The 14,973-nt window shown below is 35.5% G+C and overlaps 1 protein-coding gene across 1 annotated transcript in view; it reads left to right on the forward strand.

Annotated features, from left to right (window-relative positions):
- The window catches only part of LOC150079103 (AP-1 complex subunit gamma-1-like), a 650,293-nt gene that overhangs the window by 38,171 nt on the left and 597,149 nt on the right, over nt 1-14,973 (forward strand). The window contains 1 exon segment of the mRNA XM_090383609.1: nt 3,470-3,566. Within this exon segment, the coding sequence (XP_090239735.1) occupies nt 3,470-3,566 (97 nt within the window).

The raw sequence follows: 14,973 nt of genomic DNA on the forward strand, positions 1-14,973 counted from the left end.
AAAGATCAAGCGTGTTGGCTGCATGGTTAGGATTGTCTGGTATTCTGCTAGGTAAATGAACAATCTGTGTGAGGTCATTAGTAATTGCAAAAGCCTCAGCACCCTCCCGACCCACCTGGGTTGGTGTGACTGGAAAACAGAAGCCAGCTGGAGTTGTGAACATTAAAATCACCAAGGAAAATGTCCTCACTATTTGGGATGTTGGACTGGAGAAAGTCAAGTTGCAAAGAGAGTAATTCAAAGAGTTCCAAGTGATTCAAGGAAAGCTATTTACCAATGGTGAGTTAATTAAATGTGTCCAGAGAAAATAGGCTTGTTTAAGACTGTTAGTCTTTTGGCAAGAACAGTTGCTTAAAGACATTAGGAAATTGGGAGCAACATCAGTAGTCATTTAAAAACAAAGCAAATGATTTCGAGTGGTTTTCATTGGCTCTTGATGAATTGACAGATGTTTCCATTACTGCTCAGTTGTTGTTTATTCGAGGAGTCAATGCCGAATTCGAAGTGACTGAAAAATTAACCTCTATGAATAGTCTGTGTTGGACAACTACAGGCAAGAATATTTTCAAAGAAGTTGAGAAAATTAATTGGTTATCCAGTTTTCTCTCTGATCGCTCACTGAGGGTGATGGTAGATGGCTCTCTGTTTTCTAACTTCTCCAGTAATGCCGGTGTGCCCCAAGGTTCAGTTCTTTCCCCCACTCTTTTCCTCTTGTATATCAATGACCTTCTTCCACTGACTGGAAATCCGATGAAAGCACATTGCATTCAACTTTCCATTTTGAGAAACCTTGTCTTGCTCAATCAGCTTCAACTTCTCGAAAATCTGCTACCAATTCCTTAAATGCCCTTCTAAAACTCAGTCTTGTCTTATATCTCGCAAAAAGGATTCTTCTGCTCCTATGCTTATGTTTAGTGACACTCCGATTTCTAGGCAAAATGATATATCTCTTTTAGGGATTACCCTCACTTCTAATCTCTCTCTTGGTACAAGCACATTACAAATATTGCTTCCTCTGCATCTAAAAAACTTGGTTTTCTCTTTCGCCTTTGGTGTTACTTTTCTTCCAAACAGCTGCTCACTCTGTATAAATCGCAAATCTGCCCTACCATGGAATATTGTTCCCACATCTGGGGTGGTGCCCCCAAAACCTCTCTCAGGCTTCTTGATTCCATTCAGAAGAGGGCAGTTAGGTTAATTAATGATTCATCTCTAACAGAGTCTCTCCACTCGCTTTCTCATAGACGTACTGTTTCTGCTGCATGCCTCTTCTACAGATACGTCCATGGGCACTGTTCTTCTGAACTGGCTTCTATAATTCCAGCTCTCTCTTTCAAAACAGTCCGAACACGTGCCGCCACCAGGCAACGTCCATTTACTGTCCAACTTCAAACCCACAGAACCAACTTTCCATCTTCCTCATTTATTCATTCAACTGCCGTTTTCTGGAACAACCTTCCTTCATACGTATTTCCTGAAAATTACAATCTAAAAAAGTTCAAGTCCAATGTCAACAAATATCTTCTTTCGTCTTCTCAACCTCCAACCCAAGCACGGTACTAAGTACTATAGGTTCTAATACCTCTCGTGTTTGGGGTTCACATAAAAAAAGAAAACAATACAATTGGTAAACCGTTACCCTACAGTAGAACATTTTCATTAAACATCATGTTTTTTTTTTCCCCTCAGTTAAACGAATAATAAATTTTACTTAAATAAATTAAAGGTAACGGAATCTAGATGCTGCAGTTATCTATATATAAAAAAAAAAAAAAAAAAACCTATAGAAATTCAGTTAGATTAAAATTAAATAAAATTTATTGGTCACACCACAATGGTTTGCGTTCAGGAAACTGTTGAAACGTTATAGGCTGTATATGTGAAATGGAGTGGCATCCTGATAAGATACCATTTCACATATACCAGCCAGTTACCTACAAAATTATGTTTATAATAGTAAAACTTTAAGTATAAGGCAATATTGTGAAGTGGAAGATGAATTACATAAGATTATGATATATTTGTATACATACAACAACAATTTATGGACATATATCTACCCTGTCCAGGGACTTTACTAGCATGGACGGGGAAATCAAATCCCAGAGATAACGCAAGCACAAACTTTATTTTCTTCAGTCATATACTGTTCACTTTCCTACAACTAAAATTTTCCACACTCTGAGCTATTAGTATAATACTAGGGTGGGAATGTCTATTCTATCCTAATTATTTTCCTAATTTTGCCTCCAGTTAGCTAAACCACTATACCATTGCCTATAACCACAAACACAACTTTTACATAAAATATAAAAAAATATAATTAGATACTATTATTCATATCAATTTTCAAATTTTTTAAAAATTAATTTCAAATCTAGTGTACCATAAAGCATGCTAAATTTAAATATTACACATTGCTAACTCTCTGTTGCTAGTGAATATTGTCTTCTTTGTTTGAGTAATGCTGCTTGATTCCAATGGGCTATTTTAGTCATTCAAAAATACTTCACGTAAGATCTTAAAACCATTGCTAACTTGGGGCTAAATTATATTGCTAGTTCACATGGGAGAGTTCTATAAATATCTTGAACTAGAAACACACAATTCCACGATTCATAGCATCAGTACCTGTCAGTACCATTTCCGCACTAGCATTACTATGAGTTAAAATTAGAATGAATGCAGTGACACAGAACTAGGTAGGTTTTCTCAAACAATAAAAAAATGCAAAAAACCATACCAAGTAAAAATTTGTTTATATTTTGAGAGTTACAGAATATCTTCAACCAACAATTGATATGGGCTTGTTATTTTTCTGGGATAAAAATAACAAGCCTAGAGGGAACCTCCCAGGTTCAGTCCCATTTCTCGTGGTTACCATATGCCATGAGAAGATAAAACAAGGCATTTTTAATTAATGCTTCAGACTTCCAAAGCTTGATCACTTTTCACTTTGAATGTATATAACTGGATCTGTTTACTGGACTGTTGATGTAGCAGTTACATAACAGAAGTACAAGAGTTTTAGCCAGAATGCTAGCCCCTACCTCTTTTAAAAAGTCCTGAGATCAGTTCTTGGAATGCTTTTCTGGATAGTTCTGTTGTGAATTCAGTCATCATGGTTTTTATAGTAGAAAGTGTATAGTGTGTAATATGAAGTGCTGTTTCTGATGTTTATTTGGTAAACTCCCAGAAAGAATTTATAAACATAGTTTTCAAAAAAAAAAAAAAAAAGAATATATTCATTTCCTAATGGATATCTTCTAATGGGAATCCTTCTCTTGCATATAGGAAAGTGTATTTCATTTAAGCTTGTTACTCATTAATTTTTCTACATATCTCATTTTTATTGATATAAATTTATGTCATGTAGTTATTTGCATTTTATTTTTGCTTAAAAATTTGTGCATTGAAAGAAGTTTTGAATTATGAAAATAGTTTTTATTTTTATTTCTTTCATGTTTAGGCTGCACTTTGTGCATTTCGAATAATAAGAAAAGTGCCAGACTTGATGGAAATGTTTATCCCATCAACTAGATTGCTACTTACAGAGAAAAATCATGGTATGTGAGGTGTGGTGTGTGTGTGTTATATATATATATATATATATATATATATGTGTGTGTGTTTGTTATATACATTAGTAAAACACAGCTACAAGGCTCATTAACTTCTATGCTGTAAAATATATTTAAAAAAGAGATTACCTCAATCTTTTGCATAGAATGCTTCCAGTTAATGCTCTCCAAATGTAAATGAATAAAATAAATGGATAAAATAATTTTAATGAATTCTTTCACTCATAGAGACATGATCGATTCGATGCACCATGAAATTGAAAGTCGAGAGCCCCAACCTGACCGCGAAACACATTAAACCAACTCAGCAAGACGACGAATGTGAGAAGACATTGTATCAGAATAATTAAAATAATTAAAAATGTAAAACTGTTTAAGAGAATAAATAATTAAAATCACGATTATAAAATTTGGGTAAACATATCGAACATACAAATTAAATGAAATGTATTGTATTTTCCTTCCTTAAGCAGACAATGCTTTTTGACTGATCGTCTTTTTTCACAGGTTGGAAATAACGTGAAATGTGTGTGTATGTTAAGTTCTTAAATGGAGAGATTATTTGTATTGGCACATGCATAGCATAAGACCAGAAATTTGGAATTAGGTACATGTTGATAGAATTTTCGTGTAACTTCATTTCAAGGGTTTCAGAAATTTTATGTAATTATGTTGCGTTTAAAATTTCCACTTCATTAAATAGGAATGCATGACTTTCATTGATGGCATGAAAAGCCCATTGTGAAGCGGCTGTGTGCAATGTGCAGACCGAAGCGGTATGTTGTTTCACACACAGATCTAGAGTACACTGAGGCTACCTTTGATATGATGAATTGCACTGACTACATTGGAGGAAGAACATATAGAAACAAAAGTTGTAAATTTCTTAAATTTCACTCTTACACAAGATATGCAAAAAATACAATTTAACATTTACCGAAAACCCACCAATACAGGGATGTTCCTTTACTACAGAAGTTATCATCCATTTACTTATAAAAGGTCCATAACATTTAATACGTTCCTTAATGCTTATAAATATTCTACTTCAGAACCAGCCTTAGACTCAGAAATTGATATACTAACCAACAGATTTTTAAATAGAGGCTATCCACTCAGGGAATAGCAGAAGGCTGGGGTTCTTGAAAGTTCATGTACAGGCAGTAGATTGTTGAACACTGGAATAAATTGCCTCCCAGTATGGCAGAGTCTGGCTAAATTAAGAGCAGAATTTGATGATTGCCCCTTGAGAATGGGAATAGTATGAATATTATGTTTTTTTATTATTTTATATTATATTGTTATTTTTATTTATCTATTTATTTTTGACTTGTGCAGAAAAAGTTCATTTCCTTACATCATTTAACATTACTAATGCTACAACTGACTCTTCTCTTGTTCTTTTCAAATCATGATTTATGTAATGCATCAATATAACTTCTAACTCTTGAGATTTACAATGGAGAATTTGTCTTTTTGATTTGATTTGACAACTTCATCTTGCCTTTGTACTAGAATTGGTATCATAGAGTTTCTATCTTTTTGCAGAACCACTGATTTTTCCTCTTCTTTTTAATTTTCTCAAAAAATAGCAAAAATGCATTAAAATAAGAATTTTTATAAACATCTTTAAATTTTGTTAACAAATATGGCTATGATAAAAACTTAAAAATAGTTTGCTGTAATTGTTGTTAGTCAAAAAAAAAAAAAAAAAAAAAGCAGCAAACATTATTTTTTTAGCTTTTCATTTCCAGTGCAATGCATACAGTGTTGCCTAGTGATTATACCTTCTCTCAATTTAGGAAGCAATAAATATTAATAAAGTCTTAAAGTTTTTTTTTTATTAAAAACTAATATAATAAGGATTCATTTTCAAAGAAAATAAAGTAAGTTTTCAACTCATAACTCATTTTGCTGATAGAGTTCAGAAATATGGGCCAAAACACTGCCCTCCCTATCAGTAAATTAGTAAAGGCTGCTTTCCTTGTCAATCACAGCTGCAAAAGACCAATAGCAATATGTGTAGAACATAAAAACTGGTTCGTGGGGTTAAATTTCACTGTAAAGTGTTTTATATGTATGCTAAAAGAAAAAAAAAGCCCATTATTGCAAATTTATTTGTTGTTAACATTGAGGTGATTTATGTGCAGATATGATTCAATGAGGGAGGTGTTAAAACTTTTAATACACTCAAAATAGCAACTGATTGACTTTATGAATCAATTTGGTAAATTGCAGACTTGGCTTGGTGGCTGGCAACTTTTGTGAATTCTTAAGACCAAAGCACATTTTCTTATGGCAGTTGAAATTGGGGTAGCTCCAAATAGAATTTGTTTTTCTTTAGCGCTAGAAGACTAAAAAAATGCATTTCTAGCAGGTTGCCCAACTGGATTATTGGAGGTCTGTAGCTAAATATTATTTAATTTTAACTTAGATATAATCACATTTGGAGAAAGAGTTCATCATCTAGTAAGGCTGTTCAAAGAACAAGTTTTTGAACCGTTGAAACTAATCGATTTTGAAGAAAAAAAAAAAAAAATACATTATTTATCAATGTCATTGAAAGTAAAGAAATGATATTTTGCAGATTGGCTCTGGCAATTTCAATGTGAGAATTTATCAGATGCTGTTATGAAAGAAAGGATGTTGTTTGGTAGTCCTTGATGGGGAACTGACAAATACACAACGAAGCATGAAATAATAAGTTATCCCAAGTCATTCTTAGCATTTTAACAATTGCTTGTGACAATGCTGAGTGTCACACAGTATTCAACCAAAAGAAGAAAAAACTTGAATTCAGATTTTCTATTCCTGGCACCATATTAGAAATGCCCTTAATGACCAAGTCTGAACAGCAATGTCATTGTTATAAACAAAACTTTAACACAACATTTCTGAAGATGTGCAAAGTCTTTGAAGCAATCATAATCAACTGATGTGTAATAGATATTTGAAACAGAAATGTACACACAGAAAAATGTTAGGTAAGCTAATATTTAAAAGCTTACTGTACTGGTAAACAAACCTATACTTATATTTTAATATAAAATGTGTATTTTGTTAGTGAAATTTAATTTGCCAGTTTTGTCCAAAAGCCTACAAATACCTAATCTCCAGGTTTTTCAAAGTTGAAAGCTGGTAGCTATGATTCAGTATGGCAGTTTCATCTGAGTTACACATTCTGATCCAAGTTATACTTTCTCCCTTTTAGAAAATAATACTAATTCGTATACTTTTTTCTTTACTCCTATCTTCGCATCCATAGTGATGGTCTCTTTATTTTTATAATCCATTCTTGATTATCGATGTCCTTCATATTGTTCTTAAAAATGGCTCTCCTGATATCTTCATTTACGCCTTGACATACTGACAAAAAATCAGTAAAAAATAATAATATAATTATGAAAATATCTACCAGCTGTGGCGATGATTTTTTAATCATACATGTTTGATGTTGATTTATAAAAAAATTAGTTAAATGAAAAAATTTGTTATTTCTTATTACGTCCATTATTCTGTCAAGATAATGAATACATTAACAAATGCCCAATTTTAAATTGTTGATTGCCTTTATTCCAAGCAGTTCCATGGTATCATGGAGGATTCAGATGCACTTAGTGTGGCTTTTTAGGGATGTGCCAGGTGGAGGGTTGAAGTATGAAAGATACTTGCAAGAAGAGCATGTCAAAGTATTTTAATAATGGAGAATTAATTACAATTTATTAGCCTTTGCCACACAGATGGCATTTTATTATAAAGGTCACATGGTTTTCTGTTATGTGGCAGTTATTTCTAACTTTTCTATATCATTTAGAAAGTACTGAACAGTGTAATCTTTATGTACCTTCTCTTTAAAATTTATTTAATTAAAAATTGCAGAACTGCTTTAATGCTATAAACATTGCCATCTGAACTGTTCAGATTTCATGTATCCATTGTAAAATGGTTTTTGAGAAATTTTCTTTTCTGAGAATGAAATGTGGGTGTCAGCCTTTTTATCATGTTGACGTTAGCAACAAAAAAAATTTTTTTTTTATATATAATTTTCAAATATAAAGTAACACATTACCATTTATAGGTAAATTGTGTTAGTTCTTATTGCAGCCAGTTTTTCTACTGCACCCCTTTTAACTTTATTAAAATGGATACAATATTTATTTACAAAAGTTTTCATTGTCAAGTTAATATGAGTTTCCCTTTTTAACACAGGTTGAGGTATCATATATCACTATTATCTTCAACCATTGTTGATCCACTGCAGGATGAAGGCCTCCTCAACATGCTTTCAGAAACTGCGGTCTTGTTCTTTCGGTTGCCATTGTACACCAGCAAATTTCACAATTTTATCAATCCACTTCATTTTAGTCTTTTTCTTGGGCATTTAGAGTCAAGGCCATATCCATTCCGAAATTCATATGGTCCATCTAACATCAGTTCTTGATATGTGACCTGCCCATTTTCATTTTTAAGTGTTTTGTTCTTTCAATGATTTCACAGATCTTGGTTTGTTGGTGAACCCGTGGACATTTTTCAGTCTCCTTTGGTTATGTTTCAAATTCGGTGCTCCATAACTTCAGTCTTTGTGATCCTGTATGACACTCAGTCTTTGTAAAGTTTTGACATTCATTGTCCATGTTTCACAACCACTTTAGGACAGGGAGGATACATTGATCAAAAACGTTTCGTTTGAGATAGAATGACAAGTTTATCTTGAAAGATATATTAAGCCTTCCAAATGCTTGCCATCCCAGTTTTATGTGCCGTTCAGTTTCCATAACGATGTTTCCATTTCTTGAAATTATTTGTCCATGGTAAACATACCTTTCCACTTGTTCTTGTTCATTGGCCATGAATTTCTTTGGTCTGGTAAATTTGTTAAACATAACCTGTGTTTTCCTAAAATTTATCTTCAAATTGAACTTCTTGCTTTCATGCTGCAGTTCTTCAATGTTTTGCTTTAATTCTTCCGAATCATTTGACTTAGGTCGCAAAAAATTTCTCCTAAACAGGCAGAATACAGTTTTGGGGAGAATTGTGTCTTGTTGAATGCCTTTTTCTATGTTGATCTGAACTTTATCATTGTTGACCCTTATGTGTATATATATATATATATATATATATATATAATATTGATAAAAAATAATAGGATTTAAACACATTACTGAACAACTAAGCAAGCAAGAAAAAATATTAAATTATTAAAGTGGATTATGGAACCGGGGCACTACTAGTTATAGTAGAAATACCCAGCAACCATAATGAAATATAGACAAATGTTTATTTTCAGACAAATACACTGAAATAGAATACTGAAGTGAATACACTGAAATACACTACCCAATAGGGTAGTGGTGCTGACCTGTCAATTGTAATGACCATGGAAAAAACTGGCGCCTCCATAGCCAGGTGGGCAGGAGCAGCACTGCGTAGTACACGCTTCTTGATCTAGACCGGGGTTCGAGCCCGTGACCACCACATACGGAGAACGCGAAAGGTCAGAGAATGACCACTGCATATCCACAGAGCAATATGGCCTAAGTTGCTAATTCTGCTAAAAAAAAAAAACCCCAACAACAACAACAATGGAAAAAATTGAGAAAGTCAGCAAGCTAAAAGCAGATAACCTGAAATTAAATTAGATTAGCATAACGATAATAACAACGTAACTTAAAGTATTGGGTCCTAGGGCTTTATCTACTTCTTCAGAGGGTCGGCAGCCAAAACTAGGAGCCACCGTAATAAGCAGGGTCTCTGTTTCTGTTATGATGTATACTTGCGAAATGTATACATCATAGCCGACCCGACAGAGACCAAAAGGAAGGAATAAAATTCAGAATAAAAATAAATATATAACTATAAAATAGAGTTAAAAAGCTAAAATAATGCCAATTAAATCTAGCTAAAAGAAAAATGAATGAAAGTTTCAATTCAAAATACACTATCTAATTTAAACAAAGTAAGTTAAGATAACAGAATAAAGTCAGGTTAATGCCAACTTACTGTTTGCTTAAACTGGAATCGGTGAAGTTAGCTACTTGTGGTGATAACAGAGCAATATCAGAGACCCAAAGATGAAAGCCGATAGTTCTCTGTACAGTATTTTATATCGATTGAAGTAACCCCGGGGGGGGGGGGGTAGAAGGTGTGATATCGTGAACCATACCCGTGTGACGGGAAGTAAGCAATTAAACAAATGAGGCAAAGTACCAGCAAAGGGAGAATCAATAACTAACTCGGTAGTGTAGAAAAGACTGAACTTCGTTTAAGAAGAAAAAAGGAGCGTTAGAAGAGGAATAGCATCTCGATAATGCCTTTGGCCAGCCTAATCACACATGAGAAATAAGTTGTAGTAATTAAGGACAGTAGAAAGTAATTAGAAGAAGGGAAATGTAGTTGTGCTCGGGTTGTCCTGGATTGCTAAACCCTGCCATAGTCCCTGGTGGAAGACTGGACAAATGCCTCATGTGATTAAGTCAGTATTGGTATTGTTATTGAGGAAATGTAAAAAGAAGAAAAAATTGAAAAACAAATAATAACGTTGACAAAACTTAACAAAACACAATAACACACTCGCCCCCCTGCTGATGGAACTGATATTCAGGTAACACTCAAGTCAAGTGGACCCAATTTCGATGAAGTCTGGATGGTCTGTGACAGCCAAATCCTCTGCTTGCACCTTCACGATGGTGAGACTGTTAGTAATCCTGGGTATAACCTCCATGCACAAGTTCATGGTGGGTGACCATCCAGGTGTGAACCAATGTAAGCAGGGGTTGAGGTGTGTGGCACCCACACCACATGGAGGAACGCTGCCACTCTATGTTACCAGGCAGTACTAGGTGGTAGATGACTCTCATCAACCGGTGCAATACCACCACTTTGCTTATTGGAGGCTTGAAGTGGTGGAACCCATGTTTAGTCTCTAGAGCTACGTTCTGGTCAACCCTTCCCCATCTCTTCCATCATGCAGTATGATTGATGACTTTTGAGGTTATGATGAACATTGTGGTGAGATCCAATATTCCGTACATTTCGAGGGTACAGCTCTAAAACGGTGTTTGCAGGCCGGCTGCTAGTTAGTACACCGGACCGTAACTATTGGTAACTCTCTAGGAGGCTTCTGGATCAGCTAGTGTATAATCTTGCTACCTCTACTCTGCCAGATAGTGACTGGAGGGAGTCCAAGTAGTTTGTATTCAGGGAACATTGTCTAGGCCACGTTATGTCAAGGATCTGGGTATATTCTTACCATGTGTACGCCATATCCAAAAATTTAATTACTTCATACAGCATGTCCCACCCACTTTTTCTTACTATTGAATACACCATGAATTGTCAAACTAATAGAGCAAACTTATCTGCAAAGAGAACTAAACCTCCCAAGCACTTCCTAATTCATTTCACAAATATACGTGGTCTCAATTCTAATCTCAACGATGTCCATTTCATCTTGCAGTCTGCTAAACCCCATGTACTTTTTCTGACAGAATCTCAGTTATCGGTTGATTCAACTACTGCTCATCTCAGATGCCCAAATTATTCTCTGTATGATTCTTTTCGTCTCAAAGGTGGTATTTGTGCATATGTCCGTTCTGATATTCCCTGTCAGAGACTTGGCAATTTGGAATCTCCTCTCTTTGATCTTCTAAAGCTTAAAATCTCTCTACGTCATTGTGTAAAATTCATCTGTTGTCTCTACCGTTCTCCCAACTCCACTAATCACTTGGAGCAACTTCTCTTTGCAACTCTTCCTCTCTTTGCAACTTGACTTTCTCCAGTCCAACTTTCCTAACAGTGAGGAAATTTTCCTTGGTGATTTTAATGTTCACAACTCCAGCTGGCTTCTCCAGTCACATCGACCCAGCTGGTCGAGATGCTGAGGCTTTTGCAATTACTAATGACCTTGCACAGATTGTTCATTTACCTACAAGAATACCAGACAATCCTAATCATACAACCAACACGCTTGATCCTTTTTCTCACAAACAACACTTCTAAGTACACGGTCGTAGTGAGAGGTCCTTTAGGCACTTCAGTTCACAACTTGGTGATTGTCTCTTCTCCAATGGAACCTTTATCTCATGGCTATTCCTGACCTCGTGTTGTTTTGCATTACAAGAATGCAAAATGGGATGACCTGCAATATTTCTTTTCTTCTTTTACTTCGTCGGATTACTGTTTCAAAACTTCTGATGTCAACTTTCGCTGAGATCACGTCAGTGAAACTATTCTTGCAGGAATGGAATCCTTTATCCCACACTCCACTTTAAAATCTCTTCCTTTATCTAAACCTTGGTTTTCCAATAAATGTGCTAAGGCTGTTCAAGAGAAGAATGTTGCATATTGTAATTGGCTTGTTTCCAATTCTTCAGTTTCATTTTCTGCCTACACAAAAGCTTGCAACAATTGTAAAGCAGTTATTAACTAGTCCAAACTAGAGTTTGAACAGGCTAAGAGTAGAAAACTTGCTTCTTGCACTAATAGTAGCCGAGCATTCTGGTCTCTTGCTAAACCTATTGACCGCAGCTTTTGCCCATCTCTGCTCCCACCTCTGTCCAAACCAGATGGTTCTGTTGTCACTTCAGCCAAGGATAAAGCTGACCTGCTAGCATCCCATTTTTCTTTCTACTCATGCATTAACGATCTCGGTAAAACACCTCCAACTATTCCCAACACGCTCCATTCAATGCCTCCTGTGGTCTTCCGTCAAAAGGATGTCAGAAGGATTTTGACGAGTCTTGATGCTAAGTAAGCTCCAGTTCCCAATGGTATTTCTCCACTTGTTCTTAAAACCTGTGCTCCTGGACTTACTCCTATTCTTTGCCGCCTTTTTTCACTTTCTTATTCCAAAGGTGTTTTTCCTTCTGCTTGGATATTTGCTCATATCCAGCCAGTTCCTAAAAAGGGTGACAAATCCCTCATATCCATTTATCGACCCATTACAATTACTTCTACTTTTTCTAAAGTAATGGAGAAATCAATCAACTGCCAAATTTTATACTACCTAGAAACCTTCCGTCTGATCAACAATCGCATGTGTGGATTCCGTCAGTGTTGATCGACTAGTGATATTCTGGCTTATGTTACCCATTTACGGACAAAATGGAAAGGTTCGGTGAAACACAAGTAGTTGCTCTTGACATCTCAAAGGCTTTCAATTGTGTTTGGCATAAAGGTCTTCTAAACAAGCTTCCAACTTATGGTTTGCCAACTGTTTTTAGTAATTGGTTATCCAGTTTTCTCTCTGATTGCTCACTGAGAGTGATGGTAGATGGCTCTCTGTCTTCTACGTCTCCACTAATGCCGGTGTCTTCCAAGATTCAGTTCTTTCCCCCACTCTTTTCCTCTTGTATATTAATGACCTTCTTCCATTGACTGGAAATCCTATCCATAGTTTTGCCGATGATACCACATTGCCTTCCACTTTCCATTTTGAGAAATCTTGTCCAGCTCAATCAGCTTCAACTTCTCGAAAATCTGCTACCAATTCCTTAAATGCCGATCTTCAGGTAATTCTCCAGTGGGGCAAAGACAACTTAGTTGATTTCAACCCTTCTAAAACTCAGTCTTGTCTTATATCTCGCAAAAAGGATTCTTCTGCTCCTATGCTTATCTTTAGTGACACTCCAATTTGTAGGCAAAATGATATATCTCTTTTGGGGATTACCCTGACTTCTATCTCTCTTGGCACAAGCACATTACAAATATTGCTTCTTCTGCATTTAAAATATTTGGTTTTCTCTTTTGCTCTTGGTGTTACTTTTCTTCCAAACAGCTGCTCACTCTGTATAAATAGCAAATCCACCCTGCCATGGAATATTGTTCCCACATCTGGGGTGGTGCCCCCAAATCTTTCTCAGGCTTCTTGATTCCATTCAGAAGAGGGCAGTTAGGTTAATTAATGACTCATCTCTAACAGAGTCTCTGCACTCACTTTCTCATAGACGTACTGTTTCTGCTGAATGCCTCTTCTACAGATACTTCCATGGACACTGTTCTTCTGAATTAGCTTCTATAATTCCTGCTCTCTCTTTCAAAACAGTCCGAACACGTGCCGCCACCAGCGAATGTCCATTTACTGTCCAACTTGAAACTCACAGAACCAACTTTTCATCTTCTTCTTTTATTCATTCAACTGCTGTTTTCTGGAACAACTTTCCTTCATACATATTTCCTGAAAATTACAGTCTACAGAAGTTCAAGTCCAGTGTCAACAAATATCTTCTTTCGTCTTCTCAATCTCCAATCCAAGCATGGTACTAAATACTATAGGTTCTAACACCTCTCGTGTTTGGGGTTTACATAAAAAAAAAAAAAAAAGAAAAAAAAAGCAATCTGTGGGCATAAGCGTTCTACACTGTGAGACACAACAGAGGCTAGGGGGTATATAACTATTATGTATAGGCCTGAAAGTAATATGTATAATCAACAGCAAATATGTTTTTTATATCCAAGTTGTAATTTATAAATTTTTTTAAATTTTGTAATATTTATTGTTTTTTGAAATGATGGTAGAGGAAAGCTATAGTGAAATTATTGCATAGCAATTTATCATGGAGTAGTTTGATGTTGTCAGAAAAGACACTGTTGCTATTGCATATTGTCACAGTTCTGATGCATTGGGAGATTATTATGTTAGTATGTACTTTTTTTGGAAATGTTAGATTGCCAATGGGTTAAACTGACTACATTAAAGCTAAAAGAATCTCTTTTATTATATATGTTGATTGTGGTATGAGGGCTGTCGATATTGATATCCAGGTCTAAGTTAATTCACCGAAAAGTCATTATTATTTGTTTTCTCCAGAGTAAGTTCTGAAGGGTAAATATCAGCAAAGTCCTGTAGAAAAGTAGGGTAGCTGAAAACTAACGAGTCATCAATATACAACCCCAGGAGTTCACATCTGGTGAGTATGGGCTTGGCACACCCAGGGTCGTGAGCTGGGTATCATCATTCTTCTCTTTCTTGGTGATTCTGTTCTACTTCTGACTCTTGTTCTCTCTCTCTCTCTCTCTCTCTCAGGTTAATTCAGAAATTTTTTTTCGATTTGTGCAGCATAAGCCTCATGTGCAAACTTTTGTCTTCAATAGTCTATTCACCAGCATAGACCTAACCAACTTAAAATCGGTCTTGAATGAAATTTACAATAACTACAAACATATTATTGGTTGTGATTCAGTTTATTGGAACGGTCTCATTAACACCCAGGGTTCTGAGCTGGATATCGTCATTCTTCTCTTTCTCGGTGATTCCCTTCTACTTTTGACAGTCTCTCTCTCTCTCAAGGAAACTCGGGGGAATTTTTTTTTTTTTTTTGGCTGGTGTAGCATAAGCCTCAGACTTCCTAGTAGATGACTTTCATCAACCGGTGAAATACCACGACTTTGCTTA

The sequence above is a fragment of the Mastigoproctus giganteus genome, chromosome 10 (assembly GCF_048544385.1).
Source record: "Mastigoproctus giganteus isolate SK-2022 chromosome 10, ASM4854438v1, whole genome shotgun sequence".
In the NCBI taxonomy this organism is placed as follows: domain Eukaryota; kingdom Metazoa; phylum Arthropoda; class Arachnida; order Uropygi; family Thelyphonidae; genus Mastigoproctus; species Mastigoproctus giganteus.